This window comes from Callorhinchus milii, unplaced genomic scaffold (genome assembly GCF_018977255.1).
Source record: "Callorhinchus milii isolate IMCB2004 unplaced genomic scaffold, IMCB_Cmil_1.0 Scaffold5, whole genome shotgun sequence".
Taxonomy (NCBI): Eukaryota; Metazoa; Chordata; class Chondrichthyes; order Chimaeriformes; family Callorhinchidae; genus Callorhinchus; species Callorhinchus milii.
This window is the reverse complement of record NW_024704746.1, coordinates 5,379,756-5,406,694: the sequence shown is the minus strand read 5'-3', so window position 1 is coordinate 5,406,694 and position 26,939 is coordinate 5,379,756. Positions and strand designations below refer to the sequence as shown.

At 48.6% G+C, this 26,939-nt stretch overlaps 1 protein-coding gene across 2 annotated transcripts in view; it reads left to right on the top strand.

Annotated features, from left to right (window-relative positions):
- Nucleotides 1-24,801, top strand: part of LOC103184778 (retinoic acid receptor RXR-gamma-B) — a 66,173-nt gene extending 41,372 nt beyond the window's left edge. For both annotated transcript variants that reach the window (XM_007902961.2, XM_007902959.2), the window contains exons 2-10: nucleotides 4,175-4,434; nucleotides 11,104-11,251; nucleotides 12,785-12,964; nucleotides 15,090-15,250; nucleotides 20,267-20,396; nucleotides 21,140-21,272; nucleotides 21,689-21,780; nucleotides 22,500-22,605; nucleotides 23,535-24,801. In XM_007902961.2, coding sequence (XP_007901152.1) covers nucleotides 4,204-4,434; nucleotides 11,104-11,251; nucleotides 12,785-12,964; nucleotides 15,090-15,250; nucleotides 20,267-20,396; nucleotides 21,140-21,272; nucleotides 21,689-21,780; nucleotides 22,500-22,605; nucleotides 23,535-23,682 — 1,329 coding nt within the window. In that variant the 5' untranslated portion in view covers nucleotides 4,175-4,203 and the 3' untranslated portion in view covers nucleotides 23,683-24,801. The remainder of the gene's footprint in view (nucleotides 1-4,174; nucleotides 4,435-11,103; nucleotides 11,252-12,784; nucleotides 12,965-15,089; nucleotides 15,251-20,266; nucleotides 20,397-21,139; nucleotides 21,273-21,688; nucleotides 21,781-22,499; nucleotides 22,606-23,534) is intronic.
- Nucleotides 24,802-26,939: the final 2,138 nt, after the last annotated feature.

The window sequence follows — 26,939 nt, the reverse complement described above, 5'->3', positions numbered from 1 at the left end:
GAATCACATATGTGAGACTCTAAACTGGGTCCCATCATGTCAAACCCTCTAAACTGGGGGTCCCTGACAGTGACACCATTTCCCTCCCCCACGTCTCTTGTGAAACCCTGTGAGATGATGTCTTACGTAAAAGGGTCTGTAAGTGCAGGGTGTGTCTGATGAGTCTGTAGCAGTGTGTGTGTGCGGGGGGGGGAGAGTGCGGGAGGGTGAAGGGGAGACAGAGAGAGCACAGATGAAGTAGCACGTGTCAGCCCCCCTGGAGAGCAAGAGGGGAGCACAGGTCTCTGTGAGTAATGAATAAATGTCTGTACAGAGTGAAGCCCACCAGGACGGTCAGTGTGATTCCAGTTTGAGAGCTGAGAGTAGGTGGGGGGGGAGGGAGAAGGAGGGGAGAGGTGGGAGCGGGATCTCCACAACACTGTTAAGTGAGGAGTGACTTTCATTGGAAAGGGAGAGTTGGAATGTTTAACCTCTTGCGGTGGGGGATGATTGATGGGGAGGGTCATGCCTGCAGCCCCGCCCGGGAGCCTGGCTGCCCCCCTCCCTCAGTGAGGACAGAATTGCTGTGGATGTATTTCTGGTAAATTCTCAGGCCTGAATGTCATGGCATGTCAGGCTTCAGGCTGACAGCCGCTAAAATTAGCACAGTCTGCGTTCCCATCCTCGCGTCCTTCAATGCCTCACTCCCTCGATCGCTCACCTCCCTCACACATTCGCTTTTCTCATTCCCTCGCGCCCCCCACCCATTCTCTTTTGGGTTCTCTGGAATTCTCAGTTTGGGTTGGATACTCTCTAAGCATGGTGATGGGTTTCCACATGTGTCAGACAACCATCCGACCAAATAAAAGCTCCCCCGCCCTTGCCTTTTGCCTTTATCAGTACGTGTGACCATCAGTACGTGTGACCCAATGGTCAGTTCATCATTCACATCCCCACAGCACTAATGAGCTGCGTATAGGAGCCAGGCTGCCCCCACAGCACCCCCACCCCACCATAGATAGTACTGCATGGCAGTAGAGGTTGGAGGTGACTGGGCAGGAGAAACAGAAGTTTAAAGGGACATGACAAAAAGTATTAGGCTGAATCTGGCAGGCTTCTCACTGAATTGGGGTGGCAGGCGTGTTACACTCAATGAACGTCAGGGAGTGTACTGAGGTGTGTGCGTGCTGAAGGTGATGGGGAGATCACCCAGCCTGGACACAGCTGTAGGTCACTCCTGTCTGAGCCCAAAGATTAGACCTTAAGTTGTCCAACACTAGAGGCCAAACACTGCTGGTGCTCACTCCCCCACCGGAGCTCTCTACTCTAATCCCCTTCCCTGTTCTCTCCCCATCAAATCTGTGCTGGTGCTCACTCCTCACTGGGGCTTTCTACTCTCATCCCATTCCCTGCTCTCTCCCTATTGTGTCTGTGCTGGTGCTCGCTCCCCCACTGGAATCTAGGATAGTTTCAGGGTTAGTGGATGCCATGAAAATGATGGCGCTCACATCTACCAATCCTCTAGACGTCTAAATACACTTAAACACTTATACTGAATACTGTTAAGTACTTCTAAATACAATTATTATCATTCTTCCACGTGCTTCAGTTGTTGGTCAGTGCACTGTAGATAAAAACATACCAGGACTTTGAAGACACCATCATTACTCATTACATAGCAACATTACTGCAGGAGCCTTGCTCAGAGCCGCTGGGCGCAGCTTGCTGTATATTAGCTCAGTGCTCGGAGCATGCTGGTTGGCTGGGTTTGAGCGGAGCAAATTGACCTTAAACTGACAAGTAGGTCGTATGAAAGACACATTAAATAAATATGGCAGGCTGTTTTCCATGAGAAAAATAACTCTCATCCAACCCGGCGGGTTTGCAAAGTAGCTTCAAAGCACATCTAAGTTAGGAACAGAGTGTACAGTGAGAGCTGGATCAGATTGTGGTTTATAGTCTCTCTAGTGCACTCCCAAAGCTTGATGTTGCTTGTACCCAGGCATTCAGTGTCTCTCATATCAGTGCTCACAAGATTTATTTTTGCCCAATCCTGTTCTCACCCAAACCCACACCTACATCACTCGTACTCCCAACCAGAAATCACTGGATAATAATAATTCTAATCCTCCCCTTATCACGTCGTCAAAACGTGTAGTCATTGTGTATTTGTTGGAAAATCAAGAGAAGGAACCTTGGCAGAAATTTGCCCCTCACTCGCCCAGAGGTTCTGTAGTTCCTGGCCTTAGCCTTTAAGATTGAGCTGTACCTTGCAGTAATGAAGGTGTCCTCAAAGTCTACTCTAGTTCCTCGAAACTACCCTTTTTTGGGGAGGCAGCCAGGTGTCTTGACAGTTGGAAACACTTCACCATGGTTAAGAGTATCCAAACCGTACTGAGAATTATATGCATTTCACCTACACAGGAAATCTCAGAGATAGATTGTTGGAATGGAATATCTCTCCCTGGAGATATTGCTTAGTTGCAGGTTGGCAAGAACCAAGATTTGGGGTGGGTGTTTTGGGATAACTGCTGAAGCTGGACACTTGTCAAGTTCACTGTCCAGGGTAGTGTCCCGTCTCCTCCTTCCCCAGACACAGTGAAGCCCTCCGCACTCACAGACCCGCGACAAGAGGTGACAGCAGCAACAATGGGACTGGTTGATCGGGGCTCACAAACCTTCTGCCGCTGGTTCCACCTTGAGGGGAAGAGAAAGGGAGTTTCTCTCTCCCAGTGTCCTGCCCAACAATCCCCCAAATAAAATTGGTCTCGCACTCCAATGCTGTTTGTGGGATACTGCTGTGCGCAACTGGGTTTCACCCACAAAATAAGACAATTGTGCACAGCAGTGTTCCACAAATAGTCGTGGATTGAGTGACTAAATTATTATTATTTTGATAGGATTATTACTCCTGGAAAACGATCTGCCAATTGACTAACAGCCGGGTTCCTACTTACTGCTAGGTAAACAGAGATGTGTGGAGTAAGGAAACATGCCTATGGTTTTGCTCCGCCCAAGAATCGAACCTGGGTCCTCTCACTAACCACTGCGGGATTCATGGCAAAGCCCCTCTCACTCGGCGACGTATTGGCGTGTGACGACCATGGGTATGAAATCCTGCGTTGGGCTTTAATCTGCAAAGTACAGCTCAATCTTAAAGGCTAAGGCCAAGGCTGTAGCCTGGGAATCTGCTTCTATCCATCTCGGGGATTTGGCAAAAGCGAGGAATCCTGGCCAGAACCCAAACTGTTCCGTAACAGGGATTTACCGGTGTCACTTTCCTGTTAATTTTAGAGCCAGATGTCAAAACTAAAAGGGGCATTGGGTTAACAAGATACATGTCAGTGTCCTTTCCCTTCCACCATGCTTACGCTCACCTCCTACCTCCCCACCCCGGCTCGGAGTCAGGTGCGCAACTGTTAAGCGCTCTGAGACGCTGCCCCGCTTGAAGGGCACTGTATGAATGTCCATCATACAGTGCCCTGAACTTTATAGTGAGTCCTGCGAAGCGCTTTGAGACGTTCTCACCATGTGAAAGGCAAATGCAAGTATCAAATGCAAACATTTTTTTTTAATGTCTAAACGTCTCAAAGCGCTACACTGTGAAGTGTAGTTACTGTATTTTATTGGCGAATACGGCAGCTAATTTGAGCATAGCAACGTTCCATAAACAGCCATGGAGTGAGTGACCAATTTTATCTTGGAGATTGTTGGCCAGGATACCGGGAGAGAGAAACTCCCTTCACTTTTCGTCTGGCGTCCAGCTGAACAGGCAGACCTTGGTTTAACGTCTCATCTGAAGGACGACACCTCCCACAATCAGAGCTCCCCTCCAGCACTGCACCAGAGTGTCAGCCTTGGTTGTGAGATATACACAAAGCTGCTGTGTTCGGCAGTAAGCAATAGAGAAGGTGACAACACAACGTGCAAACGTTCATAATAAAAAAAATGGAATTTAAGTCAGGTGTTTCTGTGGACAGAAGGATCGAGGCCAGACTCAGACCAGGTTGGAAGCTTGTGTAGGCTGTAAACACAGTATTTATAAACCCGCCTTTCAGCAGAAGCTAAAAGCAGCTGTTAAAATAGGAGACGGGAAGCTTCAGACGTCGAGTCCGTCTCCATGTCTTATGCCGTGCCGGGTAACTGGATACACACTAGCGGTGTTAATGCTGTGTGTCCACTCTTCTGCCTTCAGACTCCGCCATACAGATCAACTCCACGTCTATGAACTCGCCACCACCACATTCAACTCTCAACTCCATGGTTGGTCACCCGTCAGTCATCGGATCCTCGCTCAACCTCTCCAGATCCCTGACCTCCTCAATGGGCAGCCTGAACTCCGCCATGAACGGCCTGGGCTCCCCCTACTCTGTCATAACCTCCTCCATAGGCTCGCCCTCCGTTTCTGTGCCCTCCACCCCAGGCATCGGCTTCGGAGCGCTCAACTCCCCACAGGTAAGACTCCCAACTTATCGCAAAACATTTGTCTGTCAATGCTGAAGTGTATTGTGTACGTTGTGTAGACGTGTCTCAGCCTGGCGCTCTCGCCTCTGAGTCAGAAGCTTGTGGGTTCAAACCACACGTCGGCACTTGAACTCATACAGTCTAAGATAACATTCCAATGCAGTGCGGGGGGGTTGTCCTGTCAGGTGCCGTCCTTCGGATGAAACGTTACCCCAACGTCCCTTGTGCCTGTTGTCTGTGGATGTTAAAGATCCTATGGCACTAATGGAAAAGAGAAGGGAGATTCAACTTCCTTCTCTGTGTCCTGACCGACAATCACTCATTCCAGGGGTATCTTCCGAAGGAAGATGACTGAAGGCATGGTTGAAAAGGAAGGTCTTGAGATGGGCCATGAAGGAGGTAAGGCAGAGGGTCTCCGGATTGAAGTTCCAGAGAGTGGGGGCAGAAAGGTGAAGGCCCGACTGCCAATAGTGGAGGGGGCAGAGCGGCGGGACGTGGAGCACACCAGTGCCTGCCGAGTGGAGGGAGCGGGCAAGGTTGGCTAAGTTTTAATAGGTCAGAGAGGTAGGGAATAACTGCAAGACGCTATCCTATAAGAAGTGGTAAGGCTAGAGAGCAGGATCATTGATGAGTTATTATGCCAGGCGTTCAGAAATGCTTCTCTTGCCTCGTTAGCGTTTCTTTATTTGAAGTAAATAAGATGAGTTACTGCCCTTTTGTGTCCCTGCCGAGGGGGGCACATTATATAATTGCTCTTCACCTCCAGGATGTTGTGAGGCTGGCACTGATCCCAGTCACTGATGTCTGATTAGTCACTTGGCCAGGCATTGCAGTGCTATTCAGATACAGTTAAAAGCTGTCCTCTCTGTAGTCGGGCAAACCACAGCCACAATAATAATAATAATAATATTCCTTGCATTTGATATAGCGCCTTATCATGTCATCGATACCTCTCTAAGCACTCCAAAGAATATAGTGTAGAGTAAATTGACTGTTTATTTGTGGGCAAAACGCGACAGACAATATCTCTCAAACAGGCATGAGTGAGTGACCAATTTTATCCGTGGGATTGGCCAACAGTCTTGTTGTTTGGCAGATCACTTTACAATGGGTAATAATCCCTCAAAAAAAAATTGGGTCACAACTTTTTGGGGGACACTGCTGTGCGCAAATGGCTGCCGGGTTTCGCCCACAAAATGCACAGTCAATTCACTTTGCAGTATATTCTGTGGATCGCGTTGAGACATCTGAATGACATAATAAGGCGCGATAACAAATGCAAGGATTATTAGTATTACTGGTAGTATTAGTATTATTCAGCCAACCTGGCTGGCATGTGGAAGGAAGAGAGCAGGAGGTGTGAGCAGATGGGCAGAGGGTGGGTGGGAGCTGAATTGCCCTCCGTCTCTCCTGTCTGGAATGTGCCTCCTTAGGTTGGTTTGATGTCATTAATCTAGTGGGATTGACACTCAGCGAGAGAGAGAAAGAGAGAAAGAGAAAGAGAGAGAGAGCCTTAGGCTTAGCATAGAGAGCTACCAATAAGCGTACTATCAGGGGCTCAACCCTCCCTCCCTCCCTCCTGCCACGTACAAATTTGTTCCATAACATACAAAACAGTGTTTAACAGTAACTCCTGTTAGAGAGAGAGAGGAAGAGTCATTGTTAGCGAGAGGTGGAAATGCACCTAATGATTTTTGTACAACTTACCTAATTCTGGAGAGTTGCATACTCTCCAGAATTAGTTAAGCAGGATGTGTCCCTCCAGGGAGAAAATACGCGTTTCATTCCAACAATCTATCTCTGGGATTTCCATGTGTCAGTGGGATGCATGGAACTGGCAGTTTGGTTTGGATACTCTTAAGCACGGTGATGGGTTTCCGCAAGTGTCACACACCCGGCTGAGCAAAAACAAATACCTTCACGCCCTGGCTCCTCCTAATCTCTCCGACCTGCTCACACCTCCCCTATCCATCCCCTTTGCTAAGCCAGCTTGGGCCTTCTGCCTGTCCCTCAACCCCTCCACTCCATCATTGGCAGCTGTGTTTTCAGCCACTGTGCTTCTAACCTCTGGAACTCCCTGCCTCAATCCCTCCACCTTGCCCCTCCTCATCCATCTTCAGATCAGATCACACCTGAAGATTTTCCTCTTCAACTTTGATGGCAGTCAACTCTCCACTCCCACCACCTCGGGCAGCAAGCAATGCCACCGTTAAGCACACCGAGTCAGCGCTGTTTAAATGAAAGTTATTCTACTGTCGAAACATCTCAAAGCACTTCACAGGTAATTTCTGACAAGTGTGATGACTGTCTGTTTTGTGGACGAATGCAGTAGACAATTTGCACACTGCCATGTCCCACAAACAGACATGAAATAAATGACTCTGTGGGGATTGTTGGCCAGCATACCTGGAGAGGGAACCCCCAAAACTCCCTTCTCTTTTCAAATAGCTCCTTATGGGATCTTTAACGTCCTCCAGAACAGGCAGACAGGATGGTTTAATGTCGCATCTGAAAGACGACAATATGTAACACAAAGCCCAGCGCTGCACTGAAGCCTCAACATGCTCTGTGAATTTGTAAGCCAGAGTGTGGTCAACTGAGGCGGACTGACACCTTATGCATTTGGACAGCCCGGGTTTGTTTAAATCACAGTATTGTGTATCAGAAGCAGAGGGTAGGTTAGTGTGAATGGGCTGCCCTGATAACACCTCCCCTGTGAACACGTCCAGGATAGGACATACAGTGTGTAGCTGAGCCTTAACTCCAGCAGCTGTCACTGTGTGACTTCAGTCCTTCCTCCAGCAGCTCACAACTCCTGGCTGGAGGATATACACAGGGGCCAGCCCACACTCTGCAAATAGACGGCAGCGACAGGCTTCAGTTTCATGATGTGCAGTAAAAGCCAGCGCATTCAGCTCATAAAAGAGCTCATGGAATCTATTTCTTTTAGAAAATGAAATTTGGGGTACAGTATTCTGTAATACTTTCACCTAATACCTTCCGAGATTAGGTAAGCAGGTTGCGTCCCTCCGTGGAGAGAGATTGCATGTCATTCCAACAATCTGGTCTCTGGGATTTCCATGTGTAGGTGGGATGCATGGAATTCTCAGCGTGGGTTGGATACTCTTTAAGCGCGGTGATGAGTTTCCGCATGTGTCAGACACCCGGCTGAGCAAAGAACATTAAAAATTGGTGAGAGATGCAAATCCGCAACAACAACCTGCATTTTTATAGCACCCTTCATGCAGGGCAGCATCTTGGAGCGCTTAACAGTATCGGAGCCTGACGCTGAGTCGGTGGGAGGGAGGAGGTGGCCGTAAGCACGGTCAGAGAGGAAGAGAAAGTCACAGGCTGGGTAGTGCCTGGCAGGAGTATCAACATCAACAACAACAATTACATTTTTATAGCGCCATTCACGTCGGGAGGATATCCCAAGGTGCTGGATGATCAGTGTTTCGGATCCGAGCTGGGGGAGGGTGCAGGGCAGGGCGGGGGAATGGAGGGTGACTAAAGGCATGGTCGAAGTGGAAGGTCTTGAGACAGGACTTGAAGGAGGGCAACGGAGGGGGCAAGGCGGAGGGACTGCGGGGTGGAGTTCCAGAGGGTGGGGGCAGAGTGGCAGAAGGACCGCCCACCAATGGTGGGGCGGGTGAGGTGGGGACATAAAGCAGACCGGAACCTGCTGAGCGGAGAGCGCGGGCAGGATGGTAGAGGGTTAGGGGGTTACAGAGGTAGTGGGGAGCAAGGCCGTGGAGGGCTTTGAAAGTGAGGACCAGGATCTTGAACTATATCCTCTGTGTGATGGGAAGCCAGTGGAGTTGGGCGAGGATGGGGGAGTTAGGGTCACGGAGCCTGGTGTGGAGAGAACACGGGCTGCAGAGTTCTGGATGATCTGCAGCCTATGGAGGGAGGAGTTGGGGAGGACGACCAGCAGGCAGTTTATGTAGTCGAGCCTGGATGTTATGAACGCGTAATGAGGGTCTGGGCAGCCTGCAGTGTGAGACAGTGGCAGAGCCGGGCGATGTTGCGGAGGTAGGGAAAGAAAGAGCGGGCCATGTTACGGATGAGGGTAGGAAGGATAGTTGAGGGTCAGGGTTGGTGTTGGTACAGAATGGAGATGGAGTCAGTGGGAAGGAGCCTAGCACCTGCTATTTTTAAACGGAGTGGTCGAGGTGCTGTGTGGTTGACGGGCAGCGATGTGCAGGCAGGCGGGTTTGAGGAGGCGAGGTGTGTGTAATGGAGCATGACAGGCAGCACTCAGGGGAAAAAGTAAAAGTGGCTCAGTGCTTAATGGATCGTGGGTCAGGATTTCAGCCCCAACTATAAGACATGTGTGCTTTTAGCGTTCATGAGCTCCTCCTAACACATAAATCACACAGTAACAGGTCCTAATGCCAACTACACCGGCCTTATCTACTTCGCTCCCTCCCCCCCACTTCCCCCCACACTCACACGGTCAATGTAGAGGGATCTTTACTCTGTCTCTAACCCTTGCTGTAGTAAAGCCCTAATGTGTACAGAATTGAGCAGTCTAGAAGCGGCATTGCTATGTATTTGTGGGTCAGTGTACAATAGTTGCCACAGGGTACATTATTGGGAGAGACAGGACAGACTGAGCTGCAGAGCCTGGTCAGTGTTGGGTGTGTTGCACAGCAAATGGTCGCTGAATCTGGGAGGTCTAACCAATAAACCTGGCCCGGCCCATCGCTGATCACTGCTAAAGGTCAGCCTCAGCTCCTGGTGCTGAGAATAGTCTCTGTGCTGTTACTCAAAACAGAAATCCATCAGTCCCCCAGCTGATTCCCCATGTCTCCCAGCAGGTTCCCCATGTCCTCCAACTGATTCCCCATGTCCCCCAGCTCATTCCCCATGTCCCCCAGCTCATTCCCCATGTCCCCCAGCTCATTCCCCATGTCCCCCAGCTCATTCCCCATGTCTCCCAGCTCATTCCCCAGGCCTCGCAGCTCATTCCCCATGTCTCTCAGCTCATTCCCCATGTCCCCCAGCTCATTCCCCATGTCCCCCAGCTCATTCCCCATGTCCCCCAGCTCATTCCCCATGTCTCCCAGCTCATTCCCCAGGCCTCGCAGCTCATTCCCCATGTCTCCCAGCTCATTCTCCATGTCTCTCAGCTCATTCCCCATGTCTCCCAGCTCATTCCCCATGTCTCCCAGCTCAGTCCTCATCTCTCCCAGCTCATTCCCCATGTCTCTCAGCTCATTCCCCATGTCTCTCAGCTCAGTCCCCATGTCTCCCAGCTCATTCCCCAGTCTGTCCCCAACCCGGTTGTTAGTTGATTGGCAGATCGCTTTCCAAAAAAAGCGATTTGGTCACTCAATCCACAACTGTTTGTGGGGCACTGCAATTAGCTGTTGCGCTTTGCCCACAAAGTACAGTCAATCCACTCTATAATATATCCTGTGAAGTGCTTTGAGATATCTCAACGACGTGATAAGGCGCTATACCAAACACAAGGATTATTATTATTAAGTCCGGAGGGAAGGAGGGTGGGAGGGAGAGAGGGAGGGTGGGTGGACGGGTGGGAGCAAGCAGAAGGTTTGCAGTCTCCTGCTTCTGCATTTTAGAAACAGGAATAAGTAAATCAGTAACTGAAGTCTGAAGTTTTATTATTAATCAAGACAATTTGCGAAGTTTTGACAGCTGAAATTCTCCAGAAATGTTCAATGTGAGATTGTTGGATGTTAATGCCGTATACTCAGAGTGAAGTGTTCAGTCATTCTTTAGTCACTCCTGAATACACACTCAATGTGTAGACATAGACAGACATACCTGCGAATGAGTGTTAGCCATTCTCCTTGAGGGGGGGGAAAGGTAAGCTGGGGCTCCTTGGGGCTGAACTGTCTCCAAGGTGACTTTCTTTGCAAGAAAATGTCAGAATGGAGCCCATCTTCTGTGGCGGTCTCTAGTCCAGTCACTGTAGGCACTCAGCTCCTGTTAACCTGCAAGTCAAAGCCCTAACAGGTAGGGTAGCAGTAGCTGGACAAGCAGCAGGAAAGCTTGTCTGAGCTATCAATGGCAAGTTTTAAATGGCTAGACTCCAGCTGTTTCCCCAACCACAGTCTGGGGTCTTGCCAACCTGCAGTATTAGGTAAGCAGGGTGTGTCCCTCCTGGGAGAGAGTGTGGATTCTGTTTCAGGCCCAGGGAAATTTCTATGTGAATCTAGCATACATGTCTGATTTGAATACGCTTAAGCATGTCTTACCCTCTCTTAGTTGGTAACACTCTTGTCTCCGAGTGAGAAGGTTCTGGATTCAAACTCTTTGAACTCACATAGTCTAAGCTGATGCTCCAATGCAGCACTGGGGGTGTTTTGCATTGTCAGAGGTGCCATCCTTCAGATGAGATGTTAAAACGAGGTCCAGTCTGCCTGTTCATGTGGATGTTAAAGATCCTGTGGCATTATTGGAAAAGAGAAGGGAGTTTCTCTCTCCCAGTGTCCTAGCCAACAATCCCTGAAAATAAAATTGGTCATTCATCCGTGGCTGTTTGTGGGACACTGCTGTGCGCAATTGGCTGCCGTGTTTCGCTCACAAAACACAGGTTTTCCAGTATATCCTGTGAAGCACTTTGAGATATCGTAATGACTTGAGAAGGCGCTATATCAAATATTATTATTATTATTATTTTTCGTCCCGCAGATGAACGCGCTGAACAATGTGAGCAGCACGGAGGATGTGAAGCCGCCGATGGGCCTGTCAGGCCTGGGCAACATGAATAGCTACAACCAATGCAGCTCTGCCTCGCTGGCCAAACACATCTGTGCCATCTGTGGTGATCGCTCCTCAGGTACCAGTCATGGCCGTTTCTCAACACACATCCTTCCTCACCTCCACACATCAGGGCTTTACCAACCAACCAACCTGTCAGCTCCCTCCACTCTACAGGCACTGGCCTACTCCACTTCCCCCACCCTGTCTGCTCTCAGCAGTGGTGCCTTCAACCTTTCTGCCCTAACCCTCTAGAACTCCATCCCACACTCTCTCTGCCTAGCCCCCTCCCTTACCTCCTTCAAGGCTCATTTGAAGACCTTCCTCTTTGATCGAGCCTTTAGCCACCCTCCCATGCCCCTACCCTCAGCTCGGTTACAAACCCTTCACTGTCCAGTGGCCTTGGGATATCTTCCCGACATGAAAGGCACTGTGTAAATGTGATTTTGTTGTTGTCGTTTACTCACATTGTTACTGCACAATCCCATCCTCCCCTCACCGCTCCCCACCCCGGGCCAATATATCTTTCCTGAAGGTGGTGCCCAAAACTGAATCCCGTACTCCAGATGGGGTCTGACCAAGGCTCTGTACAGCTGAAACTCCCTTCTCTTTTCCAACGGCGCCCCGAGATTTCTAACGCGTAGAAAGGGTCATTGTGAGGTTTAACATTCTCATTGGGGCGGATGGAGAGGGAGGTGGGAGGTTGACCAGAAATTGCTTCATCCAGAGAGATAGAGACACCCCTGACCTACTCACGGAGAAAGTGAACAGAAAAATGCAACGGATTCTGAAGGCGGGTGGGGGGAGAGAGGAAATCTCAGTTAATTACAGCGTAGAAGGAGTAAGTGACTCAGACGCACTCTCTCATCAGTCCCTTCGCTGACACTTTTCCATACTGCACTAGAGGATTAGAGCAGGCAGGATTTTATGAACCTACATATAAGATTAAACACAAGTTCCCAGCTATAACCCTTGACACGAAGCGGTTTTCCCTGCAGCCAGAGACGTCAGCTTCTGCTATGCAAATGCCTCCATTCAATGGTCTTTGTTGCTCTCCGCTGGCCACTGGAATAGGGCAGTGAATTACTGTGATTTTCCCTGAGCTTAGCCAAGTGGTGGGGGCTGCATACACCAACCACTGGGTCAGGGAATCCTCCCACTCAGATCCTGTTAACCCTGCAGGCCAAAGCCCTAATGGGTAGGGTGGTCGAAGCAACGGGAAAGCTTGCCAGACAGTGCTCTCAGTGGCAAGCTATTCGTTTTTTCTCTCCTCACTCACTCAGCCTCGTTCAGTGGTGTCAGTGGGTCAGTCGCTACACTTTATAGTAAATCCTGTGAAGCGCTTTAAGGATTAATAATAAGTGTATTATTACCTTTTGCTCTCTCACTCACTCACTCTCTCACTCACTCTCTTTCCCTCTCTCCCTTGTGCCCTTTCTCTGTGACAGGGAAGCACTATGGGGTGTACAGCTGTGAGAGGCATGAGTGTGTCTCACTCACTGTCTCTCTCTGACTCTCTCGCTCTCACTCACTCTCTCTCTGACTCTCTCGCTCTCATTCATTCTCTCTCTCTGACTCTCTCGCTCTCACTCACTCTCTCTCTATATGACAGGGAAGCACTATGGAGTGTACAGCTGTGAGGGGTGTAAGGGTTTCTTTAAGCGGACGGTGAGGAAGGACCTGACCTACACGTGCCGGGACAGCAAGGACTGCACCATCGACAAGCGCCAGCGGAACCGCTGTCAGTACTGCCGCTACCAGAAGTGCTTAGCCTCCGGCATGAAGAGGGAAGGTATATGTCCTTCATAAGTCACTCTGCCCTCTTCACTGCTGTGTATATGAGTGTGTGAGCGTGTGTATGTGTGAGAGTGTGTATGACCGTGTGTGTATGAGTGTGTGCACGTGTGAGCGTGTGTGAGTTTCAGTATGTGAGTGCACGTGTGTATGAGCGTGTGTGTGAGTGACTGCATTCAGACAGCCTCAGGCGTGGGCAGAGAGGTGGTGGGGGAGCTGGGGCGTCTCCGGTATGTGTCCTTTGGCGTGTTTCCCTGTGTTTATTGTATGTTACACTCCGGCACTGATATCATGACTGCTGGAGCGTTTGCTAGTTCCCTGATCTCCGGAGGGGGAGGGGTTGCCTTCTCAGTGAATGGAACATTCACAGGAATTCACTTACTGAATATCTCAGTGTGTGAGAAGCTGCCCATTATTCCTGGCCTGTGCGGCTCACAGTGAGGGATGTGTGGGAGCCCACTGTCCTGTAAAGGTCCTCCCACCATCCTGAAAGCAGATGCCTGCCAGATAGCTGATGAGGAAACTCTGAGGCTTGTGGCGACAGCTGCTGGAAGGCGTTAACCTGGAGTCCGAGTTAGTGACACACGTTCGTACGTCCAGCGCCTGGAATCCACCTTGTTTTGCTGCTGCTTAAACCCCACACCTCCAACTGGTGGAACCATCGCTCAATGGGAAGGCGTGTATGTTTGAGCTGTGGCCAGGAAGATGGTGGCAATGCCCTCAAACATTTCATGCTGAACTCGGTTGCCCACGAGGAAGCTCGCAAGGGAGTTCCTTGTACCTGCCATCCACCTAGTAAGTTGAAGGATTCCCTGCCCCCAGTGACTGGTCTGCTCTTCCAGGTCCTGCTGGTGAGCCAGGCTGGGCTGTGCTGTCATCAGCAGTGCTCTGTGGATCCTCCTGGCTCAGGAACTGGACTAGAGACCATCACATAGGGCTGGCTTGATTCCAACATCTGTTGCCAAACTTGTCACTTTGGAGCCAGTTCAGCTCTTTGACCCCCTCCATGAGGACAGTCACCCTCAATGCCATCCAACTACTCTTAAGCATGGTTATGTGTGTCGGACACTCGGCTAGCCATAAGACATGCATGTTTCAGTCACTTTTCCTAACATGGAGCATCTAGAGCTGAACTCAGTACTAACCAATGACTAGGACAGGCTCTATACAGCCTGAAAAATTCCTTTATTTAAAGCAGTGAATAATTCAGACAGCAGATATTTAATATTCAGATCACTCCTCTCCTATCCAGCTCCTATATAAATCATTCATTTCTGCTTTTTACTAGGGAGTAACAGAGACCTTTTAGAGTGGGTGGTTTGGACGAGCTGTAGAGAGAGAACGACACTGGCTGCCAACATGATGCTGGGCAAAGAGAGCTAGCTTTACTCTGTTTCTAACCTGTGCTGTCACTGACCTGGCAGTGTGGTCAGATAGAGTAGAGGGAGCTTTACTCTGTCGGTAACCCTGATCTGGGAGTGTGGATGAGCAGTTGGAGGGAGCTTTAACAAAAGGAAAAGACTGCAAATGCTGGAAGTCTTAAGTGAAAACAGAAGTCGCTGGGAACACTCAGCAGGTCAGGGAACATCTATGGAGAGAGGAAAGGTCGATGACCTTTTATCAGAACTGGGGAATGTTGGAAGGGAGTTTATAAGGACTAACAGAGGAGGGGGCGGGGAAAGAAAAACAAAGGAAAAAATTAGGTGGAGGACAGAAGAAGATGAGATCACAGAGCTGTTGATGGTGCAAGATAAAAGAAGACAATAGTGGGAGATGAGAGAAAGAAAAGAGGTGTCTGAGAACCAAGTGGATGTGTGAATGGTTATAGAAGAGAGAGATGCGGGAGGCAAGGCTGAGAGAAGATAGGAGCTGTGTTTAAGGTCTGAAGAGGTTAAAATCAATGTTGAGGCCAGAGGGCCACTGGTTTGCGGGACACTGCTGTGCACAATTGGCTGCGCCATTTCACACACAAAATACAGTCAATTCACTTTACAGTATATCCTGCAAAGCGATTTGAGACATCTCGATGATGTGATAAGGCGCGATATCAAAGACAAGGGTTATTATACTTGCGTGTGGAGCAGGTTTGAGGGGTGATTGGTAACGGACTGCGTGTCTTTCAGCTGTTCAGGAGGAGCGGCAGCGGGGGAAGGAAAGGCTTGACAACGAGGTGGAGTCCACCAGCAGCGTCAACGACGACATGCCAGTGGAGAAGATTCTAGACGCGGAATTGGCGGTGGAACCAAAGACAGAGGCCTACGTGGAAGCCAGTCTAGGCAATTCGGTGTGTAGAGATTCCCTTCCACCTCTATTTCTCATTACAGTAAGAAACAGTATTCATTTGACTTTTTACAATTCGCTTTTCCTCTCTCTACTCCCTCGGTGTGGACATCATTCCGAGTTCGCTCTTGTTTCCCTGCACCCTCTCCCCCCCCCCCCGCGCCCCCCGCCCCGTGGGACCTGCCCACTCACTCGCCCCCACCCCAACCACAACTCCCAAAGGATCTCAGAGAATGAGCCACTCCAGCTCTCATCAAAGACACCAGCTCAGGGTAATGTGATGAGATTGTATAAAAGAGAACGATAAGATTGCTCTGTTTATGTTTTTGGGAAGTTGTGAGAGATGTCGTTGCTGTGTAACCTAACACTTTGTGCCTCAGTGTCCATTGCACAGTGACAGTGTACTCTGTGCTGAAACCCTCCCCACAAAACACAGTTTCTCCTGTTCTTGCCTTGGAGACCTTTGTGTTAAAACGGAAGACCATGCATAATTGTGAAACGCTCCGAAATATGGTTTTCATTTGGAAACTTTCTTAATCAGGAAGTTCTGGAACTTTCCGTCTCAATCGCTCCGCTTCGCCCCCTCTTTATCTGTCTGTGGATTCCACATGAAAATAATAATAATAATCCTTGCATTTGATATAGCGCCTTACCAAGTCGTGGAGACGTCTCAAAGCTCTTGATAGAGCGTGTTGTAAAGTGGAGTGACTGTGTATTTTGTGGACGAAACGCAAAAGCAAATTGGGAACAGCAGTGTCCCACAAACAGTTGCGGATTGAGCGATCACATTTTTTTGTGGAGGAATTGTTACCCCGGAAAGCGATCCGTCAGTTACTGACCCGTTCTGTGGGGGGAATAACCCCCATAATTCCCACCTGAAGGGGAAATAAGGGGGTTATTCCTCTCCGTCTCTGAAAGGATTACTATTATTATTATACACTTGGCTCAGTTTTACACGTAAAACCAGTTAACGGCAGGTTTGTGTGTTCCCGCTGTGCTAGGTAATAAGCTCATGTACGAGTTCCTTCGCTCACGGCGATTGTCCACACCGCTCCATTTCAGCAATCATTTCATGGTGAAATCATTTCACAGCTCAGCTCAATCCCACTCCGTCCGCACAGAGCTGCTTTCACTGGTTCACTGGCTCGCGAGTAGATTTTTCTCCGCATCTTTAACCTGAAGGATAGGGAATGGCTCATCGGCCCAGGATAAACTAAAGCAAGGCTGCTGGAGCGTGAAAATATGGGCCTGGGGTTGCCGTGGCAACCGAGAACATTCTCTCGCCCGCTCACCCGTTTTTTCCACATAGATGGCATGTGTCGGCTTGATTCCACTTGAGTTTAGGACAGAGACAGAGGATGTAACGTCACTGTTTCCGTCATTTGTTCCTCAACGTCTGAGCCTGATGTCAGCCTGGCTCAGTGGGTATCTCTCTTGTCACCTGGGTCAGAAGGTTGTAAGCCCCACATCAGGACATTGAGCTCATAGTCCAGGCTGACACTCCAGTGCAGTTCTGGGGGCTGCGCAGCATTGTCGGAGGTGCCGTCTGCCTGATCAGGTGGACGTTAGAGATCCCATAGAGCTATTTGAAAAGAGCAGTGAGTTTCTCTCTCATGATGTCCTGGCCAACAAGCCCCAGATAAAATGACTTTTGTTGTGGGTTGTTGCTGTGAGCAAATTGGCTGCTGTGTTCACCGATAAAGTATGCAGTCACTACACTTTAGAGTAAAATCCTGTGAAGTGCTTTAACAAAATGATAATAACGGTAATAATAATCCTTGCATTTGGTATTCTTGCCTAAGGTTTCGCCCCATCTGGAAATCGACCCGGGTTCGATTTCCAGATGGGGCGAAACCTTAGGCAAGTTTCCTTACTCCACGTGCCTCTGTTTACCTAGCAGTAAATAGGAACCGGGTTGTTAGTCGCTTGGCGGATCGCTTTCCATGGAGGAATAATCCCTTCAAAAAAAATAATAATAATAACATGGTCGCTCAATCCAAAATAGTTTGTAGGACACTACTGCGTGCAATCGGCTGCCGCGTTTCACCCACAAAATACACAGTAATTCTGTAAAGCACTTTGAGACGTCTCAACGACATGATAAGGTATCATATCAAATGCAAGGATTTTTATTAGTAGTAGTAGTCTGCGGCTGGGGTCTGCCCACACCCCACAGGCTGCCCACTCCAGGGCTTCACAGCTAATTGAAGACATCGATTGTGCCTGTTTTATGGACAGTCGCTGATCAGCAATCAATGTCTTCAATTAGCTGTGAACAGGTGAGTGCCGCTGACGAAAAAGCGTTTTGACAGATGATCCAAAGTGGATTAAATGCCTGCTCGTCTCCTCGCTCCCCGGGCAGTGGAAGCCAGCCAGTCTGCTCAGTGAGACCACGGCGCTGACATTTATCCTGTTTACCGTTCCTTTAACGGCCTTGGGTTGCCAGGGCAACATGACTTGCCAGGCAAGCCATCTAATCCCGCTCTACAGACCTGCACATGTTCATTCTCCCCACACACACACACACACAAACTTTTCGTTTTCTCAGCCGGGTGTCTGACACACACAGGAACCCCTCAAGAGCCAAGACTTGGGGACTCCAGTGTGTGTGTTGGGGTAACTGCTGGAGTCTAACCAGCTAAGACTGCACAGCTTGCCATAGATGTCATTGTCTAGCAAGCTTTTGGGCTGCTAGGAACACCCTACCCGTTCGGACTTTGGTTTACAGGGTTAACAAGAGCTGAGTGAGATGACTCCCTGCCCCCAGTGACTGGTCTGCCCTTCAAATGCCTGCCAATGAGCCAGGCTGGGCTGTGCTATCATCAGCAGTGCCCAGGAGAACTGCGGACCCACCTGGTTCAGGAACCGGACTGGAGACCGTCATTGAGAGCTGGCTCGATTCCGACATTTCGTTGTCAAACATGACACCTTGGCACCAGTTCAGCTCAAAAAAGCTTACCCTCGCCCAAAGAAGGATAGTCATGAGCCCAAGAATCACATGGCTCTGACTAACCTTCATGTCTGACCCAAGCTAGTGGGTGCTATCCGGATATTCATGGGCAGGGAGAAACCTAAGGCAAGTTTCCTTACTCCACAAACTTCTGTTTACCTAGCAATAAGTAGGAACCTGGTTGTTAGTCGATTGGTTTGTCTCTTTCCAGGGGTAATGCTCCCTCCAAAGAAAATTGGGTCAATCAGCCCACATTTGTTTGTGGGACATTGTTGTGTGCAATTAGCTGCCACGTTTCTCCAACAAAATCGACAGTCAATTCACTTTACAATATACTCTGTGAAGCTCTTTGAGGCAGTGAAGCTTAATGCCATGATAAGGCGCTTTATCAAATACAAGGATTATTGTTATTATTATTAGTAGTAGTAGTATTATATGACGTAGGGTCTTGTTTGTTTAAAGTCAAGTCTCCCCCACCCTGGGGTACACACATACACTCTCCAGCAAGGATCACTGGATAAAGGACAGCAGTTGCGAGCAGTGAGATAAGTAACCTCAGCATAGTGTCTGTCTGCCCCCTGTGGGCAAAGAGTGCACCCAGGTCTACATTTACCCGAAGCATTTTAAAGGTTCCAGAATTTGGCAAATGCAGTCAATGCAGCCTTCATTTTGAACCCTTTTTCTGTAAGTTATCAAGAGAAAACCCACTTCAAAGTGAAGCCTGGAATCACTTTGCCAAACCCTGGTCTAAGAAATGTTATGTTAATCGAGTTGATCTCAACCCCGGGTGAAATTTTACCCACACTGCAGCGAATGCATCATACTGTCTGTAGTGAATGTGTGAGCATGTCATAACATTCGCAGAGAGTGAAATGGCACACAGGAATGACTGAACACCACAAACGATAGGAGACATTAGCAGAAGTTTTCTGCCTTCAACAAATTACATTCATACTGCATCCTTTCACGTCGGGAGGACGTCCCAAGGCGTTGGTCAGTCAAGGATTTGGACACGAGCTGAGGTTGGGATCAGTAGGGGTGGAGGGCAGGGAGGATAGGGGTAGGAGGGTGACCAAAGGCACTAAGATGAATGTCCTGACACGGGCGTTGAAGTTGGCAAGGGGTGGGGGGGTGCAAGGCGAGGGGAATGTAGGGCAGAAAGGCTGAAAGCCCGACTGCCGATGGTGGGGTGGGCCAAAGTAACTGGAGTAAGGGAAGTGAGAATGAGTGAGGTGAGCAGAGTGGGGATGGGCACTGGGTACTTGTGTCATTGTGGAAGGAAATCGCAAGGCAAGACACTTTTCTACATGGCCAAGTGTCCAGGGAGAGCGAAAGTGGCAGTAAGCTGGGCAGGAATCTTACACTGAATTGGAGCCATTTAAAATCATCACGCCCAAACAATGTGCTTGTATCTGGCATTGGAAAATCAGGATAAGGTTATTGATTACTTCATCTTAATAATAATAATCCTTATAATAATCCTTGCATTTGATATAGCGCTTTTCACGTCGGGAGGACGTCCCAAAGCGCTTCACAGAACACACTGTAAAGTGAATTGACTGTATATTTGTGGGCGAACGCGGCAGCCAATTGCGCACAGCAATGTCCCACAAACAGTCGTAGATTAAAAATGACCAATTTTATTATTGTTTTGGTTTTGGAGGGATTATTATTAGGCTCTGTGTGGAGTAAGGAAACTTGCCCAAGGTTTCGCCCTGCCATCTTACGTAGTCACTGAGCATGCCAGCCTGGGACGCCATCTAGTGACGATAGCGGCTACTGTAGGCTCATGTGCACCAAGGTCCCAAATAATAATAATAGTTGCATTTGATACAGTGCCTTATCCCGTCATTGAGACATTTCAAAGTCCTGCACAGAATATACTGTAAAGTGAATTGACTGTAAACGCGGCAGCCATGATAAGGCGCTATATCAAATACAAGGATTATTAATATTATTATGGGAGATGTTTTGGTGTTACAGTCTTACCGGTTACCGGATTCCGGTGGGCGTATTGGATCTGTGATGAGCAACACTCTATCTCTCTCTCTCTCATTTCATCCTGTGAAGTCGAACGATCCCGTGACCAACATCTGCCAGGCGGCTGACAAGCAGCTGTTCACGCTGGTGGAGTGGGCCAAGAGGATCCCGCACTTCTCCGACCTCCCACTGGACGACCAGGTCATTCTCCTACGGGCGGGTAAGCCAGCGTTCCACAGCATCAGCAAACTCGGGGGAAAACATGTTGGTAATTTACTCTAAAAACAAAAATCTCATGTGGACCTGTGCTTTAAAACGTTCCAGCAGCCTCAGCACTCTGCTGGGCCCATTCCAGCAGCCCAGCAGCACAGTGTATTCGCTCTTAATACAACTCTTCCAACCAAAAGTCCTTCCCTGTCAACAATTAGCTCCATTTAGATCACTGACTGCAACAATGGTTCTCTCTTGACTCTATTTTGTGGAGTCGAGTAGCGTAGTGGTTAGGGCGCTTGCCTCACAAGCAAGGTGACCCAGGTTCGATTCCCAAGCAGGGCAAAACCCTAGGCCAATTTCCTTACTTCACACCCCTTACCTTGCAGTAAGCCGGTTGTTAGTTGTTTGCCTGATCACTTTCCGGGGGTAATAATCCATCTAAAATAATAATAATAATAATAATGTCACTCAATCCACGATTGTTTGGGGACATTGCTGTGCGCAATTGGCTGCCATGTTTCGCCCACAAAATACACAGTGACTACACTTTACAGTATGTTCTGTGAAGCGCTGGGAGACTTCTCAATGATGTGATAAGGTGCTATATCAAATGCAAGGATTATTATGATTATTATTATAATAATTGGGAGGTGGTTTCGGCCATTGGGGTTTAATGGGCAGTGGCAGGGGTTGGGGTGTGGGGCGGGGAGGGACACAGGGACAGAGTGATTGACTGGATTCTCTCTGTAGGTTGGAACGAACTGCTGATCGCCTCGTTCTCCCATCGGTCTATCTCAGTGAAGGACGGTATCCTCCTGGCCACAGGTCTCCACGTCCACCGCAGTAGCGCCCACAGTGCAGGCGTGGGCTCCATATTTGACAGGTACAGCTCCACATCCCCTCAGCCTCAGCTGCCACTCCCAGTCAACTTTTCAATTTTTGGAATCCAGTGTCCTGTCCCCACTCCCGGGTCAGCCACTAAAGGGTCAGAGACAGAGTAAAGCTCCTTCTACGCTGTCCGTCCACACTCCTGGGTCAGCCACAGCACAGGTTACAGACATAGTAAAGCTCTCTCTACACTGTTTGTCCACACTCCCAGATCAGCTACAGGTTATATATAGTGTAAAGGTCCCTGGACTCTCCCCAACATGGTGTCAGGGTCTAACGAAAGTCCCTTGTGGATTATTTTTGGCTTCAGCCCGCCAATGACCAGCCATTCAGTTGCTCACTGTGTTACTCAGCCCCTCGGCTGCCTGTGTAGGTGATCGCGAGTCACTGCCTCCTTCTGTTTCCGGGCAGAGTTCTGACAGAGTTGGTTTCCAAGATGAAGGACATGCAGATGGACAAGACTGAGCTGGGCTGCCTGAGAGCCATCGTTCTCTTCAATCCCGGTGAGTGCTCTGTTATACCCACCAGCACGGGCTCACCACTCTGGCCAGCCCATGGGAAGGTTTGGGAAGTTGTTAATAACTAACCATTAATATGAGCAGATCAGTGACAGGAGCACCAAGTCCATTCTTACCTGCAAATTGATTGAGGTTTGTAGAGCAGCAATAACCCTGGGTAATTCTGGAGATACTTTATTGCTGGATCAGGATTGAGACACTGCTGTACGTAATTGGCTGCTGTGTTTCTCCCAGAATATATAGTCAATTCACTTTACAATACATTCTGTGAAGCTCTTTGAGACATCTGAATGCCATGATAAGGCACTATGTCAAATGCAAGGAGTATTATTATTAGGATTGTATGTAATAGCAAGGAGTTTGGTGCATTGGGTTTCTTTGCAACAGGAATGAATGGGAGGGGGTTTGTTCCATTGGGATTATATATATATATAATCCCAATGGAACATTTGGTATAGCATTTTATCACGTCGGAAGGATGTCTCAAAGCACTTCATAGGAATTACTGTGAAACGGGGTGATTGCTCATTTTGTAGGCAAACACAGCAGCACATTTGCGCACAGCAATGTCCCACAAACAGCCATGGAAAGTGCGACCAATTTTATTTGGGGGATTGTTGGCCAGGATTCTCTACAATGGGAGTGAATGGGAAGGGTTTAAGGTTTTGATCCATTGAATGTTAATATTTTAACTCATTCTTCAGATGCTAAAGGATTGACAAACCCAGGAGAGGTGGAATCTCTGAGGGAAAAGGTCTACGCGTCGCTAGAAGCCTACACAAAACACAAGTACCCCGAACAGCCCGGCCGGTAAGGACTGCGGACAGTTTGTGTCTGTTTCTGTTTGTAGCTGTGCACGGCTGTGCACTCACCCTCCAAAGCAAATCAATAATAATCAGTCATCCGTCTCAGTGCTCTTCATGTAGATTAGTTAATGTACCTGCCCCCATTAATGCAGTCACATCGCTTCAAAGTATCTTGTGTGAAGCTCTTCGAGACATTCTCAACATCATAACCATAACATTAAATGTATTCAATTACTAAGCAAATCATCTGTCATCTCCCTCTCTCACTGCTGTGCACACTGGGGGTCTGGAGAGAGCCAGAGTGATGGAATGATTAATTTTCCCTCCGCCCCTCCCTGTTCTATAGGACGCTCCCTGTCAATGCCACTCCACACCTTGGTTTTAGTTCCAATATATCACCATTTGACCGCATTTGAACAAGACCTGATGGATCCTTTGCTGCATGTTATTCCAGTGTAATAGACCAGCAGCAAAGAAGTTAGAGAAGGGGAGTTGGTCCATTGGGATTCTCTACGTTGGGAATGAATTTTTACCCCCAGAGAGTGGTCCACAGTTGGCTTGAAGCAGTTTGGGAATAAGATGGGGCGGTGGGATTGAAGTCATCTCCTTGCTCGGTGCAGAACTCGATGGGCCGAATGGCTTCCTTCTGCGCTACACATCCCTACGTTTCGATGTTCAATGTTTCAATTTTCTAAAGTTGGCAGCGAATGATTCTCTCTGGATTGGTGTCCTTTGCGGAACAGACTTGAATTACTTTGGATGGGAATTGGGGATCGGCACTTGGTGTGTCCTTTGGGGCGGAGCAAGTGTTTCTGGCGAGTGCTAGCCCTGCCCACAGGCGCTGGAGTTGCTACACCCTGTTCCATGTTGTGACCTTGTGAAACGCTGATCTCCGCGGCACTCTCCTCTCTCTCTCTCTCTCTCTCTCTCCAGGTTCGCTAAGCTGCTCCTGCGCCTGCCGGCACTGCGATCAATTGGACTCAAATGCCTGGAGCACCTTTTCTTCTTCAAGCTGATCGGCGACACGCCCATTGACACCTTCCTGATGGAGATGCTCGAGGCTCCTCATCAAATGACGTGATGGGCCCTCAGCGAGCACCCACTCGCTCACCCCGGCTCCAAATGTCAATCTGTAAATACTTTTTTGCCGATTGTGTGAATAGAATTGATATAATGTCACCCCCGTCTCTAACTTGTAAACTACACATATTTTGTATCTCGAACAAGCACAAGCAAGCAAGCTTATTTGTTTAGCATCTGTACAGGGAGTTTTAAACAAAAAAAAACAAAACACTTATCGGGAGAGTTTTAGATTAAAATTCTATTCAGCGAAGAATAATTCAGGTTTATAAATTCACTAGATATATATATATATAACGATCTCACACAAAATCCTTATCAATCATCTGCTCACGTCACAACAGGTCACTGTTGCATTTTGTCTTGTGAAAGCGAGTAGCTCTGAGGATCCCTCAGTGTCGAGAGCCTGTGTTAAGGAAAGGGACCTCCTCTGTCTTTAGTTATCTCCCTTTGTTCACAAACCCCAGACACAGCGGTGAGATTGAGAATTCTGCGTTAGATCAGCCTGAAAATGGAATATTGCAGCACTGAGGAGTTGAAATCCTTGTTCGCTCTGACTGTTCAACTTATTTTTCTTCCTTTCCCTCCATTTGCCCATTCAACTTAGGAGTGTCGCCTTTGCGTTGACGGGAAGAGAGGTGTAAAGAGCAGATAAGCAGGTATACTAGGTAAAGCCATGGCCAGAGGACAGGGAGGAAAGGAGGCAAAGGGAACTGGGCCGTACTGAGCAGGGCAGTGCCAGGTTTCAAACTAAGCTGGGCCATTACTGTCAGCTCTGCGGAAAGAGAAACAGGCTCATGTTTGCTATCCGGTGTCCCTCCCCCATTCCCTCCCCACCCCGCTCGAAAGTGTCATATGATACAGCGTCTGGTTTGCCGGCCAGAGATGAAAAATCATGTGACAGTCGCTAAATAGGAGGATCTTTTCATTCTCGTTAATAAGCAAGTATTAAAGCGGCAGTGGTTTTAGTGATGAGTGCCTGATAGAAAGACTCTCTCTCTCCCCCCTCTCGCCCACATCGCGTGGTTTACAAGCAAAATTTGAGCAAATTCCCAGTGTGGGAACCATCCCCCAGCCGGAGTCAACCCCTGTACCTCAGCCCCTGTTCCCCACCGCCTGTACCTCAGTTCCCGTTCCCCACCGCCTGTACCTCAGTTCCTGTTCCCCACCGCCTGTACCTCAGTTGCTGTTCCCCACCGCCTGTACCTCAGCACTAAATAACTTTCCACACTGAATTCAGAAAGTTTGTAAAATGATCAGAACAAAAGTAAACTATTGTGTGTTTGAGGATGATGGAAGATTTTGGGGAGACAAGCCAGGGAGGCATGAAGCAGGGTGTCTGGGGTCATTAATATATACAAGGAACAGGAGGGGTGCCTTTGGAGATATTTCATATATATATATATGAATGACCTGCGGCTTTCCGCTTAATACCTGCCTGGCTGGTATATGTTAATGATCTGGATTTGCAGACCCAGTGTAAGAGTCATATTTGCCAAGTTGGGGAAACTGGAATCAGGTGGTAGCAAAGGCCCGACATAGAGAGCTTGATAGGGTATGTACATGGGTTGATAACTGGCAAATAAGGTTCAATTATATAGGATCCAATACTAGGAAACACAAGTCCTCCATGGATGGGATAGAACGCACCGAGGGGGAATCTGAGAGAGATCTAGGAGTGTCAGTTGACTTGTCGCTCACTGTGTCAAACAGTGTGAGGCAGCAATAAACAAGGCAAACAGGATGCTGGGCTAGATTGCTAAATTGGTTGAGTTTAGATCCCCAGACACCATACTCAGGCTGTATAGTGCTCTGGTCAAAGCTTGAGTACTGCACATAGCTCTGGTCACAGTGATATAAGGGGGCTGCCCAGGCTCTAGAGGCTGTGCAGAGGAGAGTAGTGAGGCTAAATTCAGTGTTAGAGGAATGAGCTGTGAGCAATAGTAAAGACAAGCCGGGGCTCTTCACCCTTGAACAGAGACATATCAGTTGGGACGTTATAGAGATGCAGACGCATTGGGATTGTACCATTCGAGTTGATTTTAGGAATTCTCACAAGTGCATACCCAGGAGATCACAAACTGTTGGGAATCCCAGTGGGAGTGCGGGCTGTTTGTCAGCAGGGTCAGAGGCCACCATAACCCTGTCTCAGTGATGTGATGAGGATCACTCAAGCCTCAGGGAGGCTTCAGACACATTTTACCTCAATGACTATGGGGCAGACATTGACTTTCAAAGGACAGAGGTCTTTATATCTCTCCGAATGAGCCCCTGGATTGAAATAAAACTGAGCCATCCACACCTGAACGTTCTCAGAATCAGTACTCGTCTTAGCTGGCTGACAGGAGGGCTGGTGGCGTTGGCCTCAGAGCCCCTGAGCCAGGGAGTGGACAAAACAACCAATTCCTGCCTCTGATCATCATTCAGTGAAACCTGCTTCAAAAGGTGTCTGTGTGCGTTTACATTGTTGAGGGTAGGATGAGATTTGGTTGATGCTGTAAGGGTGGAATCCCTGCCTAAGTCGCTCCCTCCACAGGCACTGGCTTGCTTCACGTCCCCCACCCTGCCCTCCTTACCATTGGTGGTCAGGCTTTCTGCCGCCACCCTCTGGAACGTCAGCCCAGAGCCCCTCCACCTCGCCCCCTCCCTCGCCTCCTTCAAATCCCGTCTCAAGACCTTCCTCTTTCCCCCCTCTGAGAAACATCCCCAACTCCACTTAGTGCAGCTTCTAATGCCCAGACTGGCCTTTGGAAAACTCACCCATCTTATTAACAGACCCACCGAATAATATTGTTAAATAAAAGATATTAATATTATTAATAATAATAATCCCTACATTTGATACAGCGCTTTCCACTTCCGGAGGAGGTCTCAAAGCACTTTCGGAATTTGCTGTGAAGTGTAGTGACTGTGTATTTGTTAGCCAAACATGGCAGCCAGTTTGCACACAGCGATGTTAGCTGAGCGTTACATTGTTATGGTATTCTCGCCCCACACGGTTGCACAGTTGCAACCTGAGGAGAGTCTCATGTATGTTTATATATGTGTGATTCAATCCTTGCTGCTTTTCAAACAGCTCAGAGTAGAGCAGTAGAAAAAGACCTTCCTGCTTAAAGAGATGGGGGTTCACCCCAGTATTTCCTCTCCATCTCACTCTGACTCCTTCAGTCCTCATTACCTTATGCTGCTAGTTAAATCAATGGCAAGCTATGCGGTTTTAGCTGGTTAGACTACAGCAGTCACCCCAACGCACGCTCT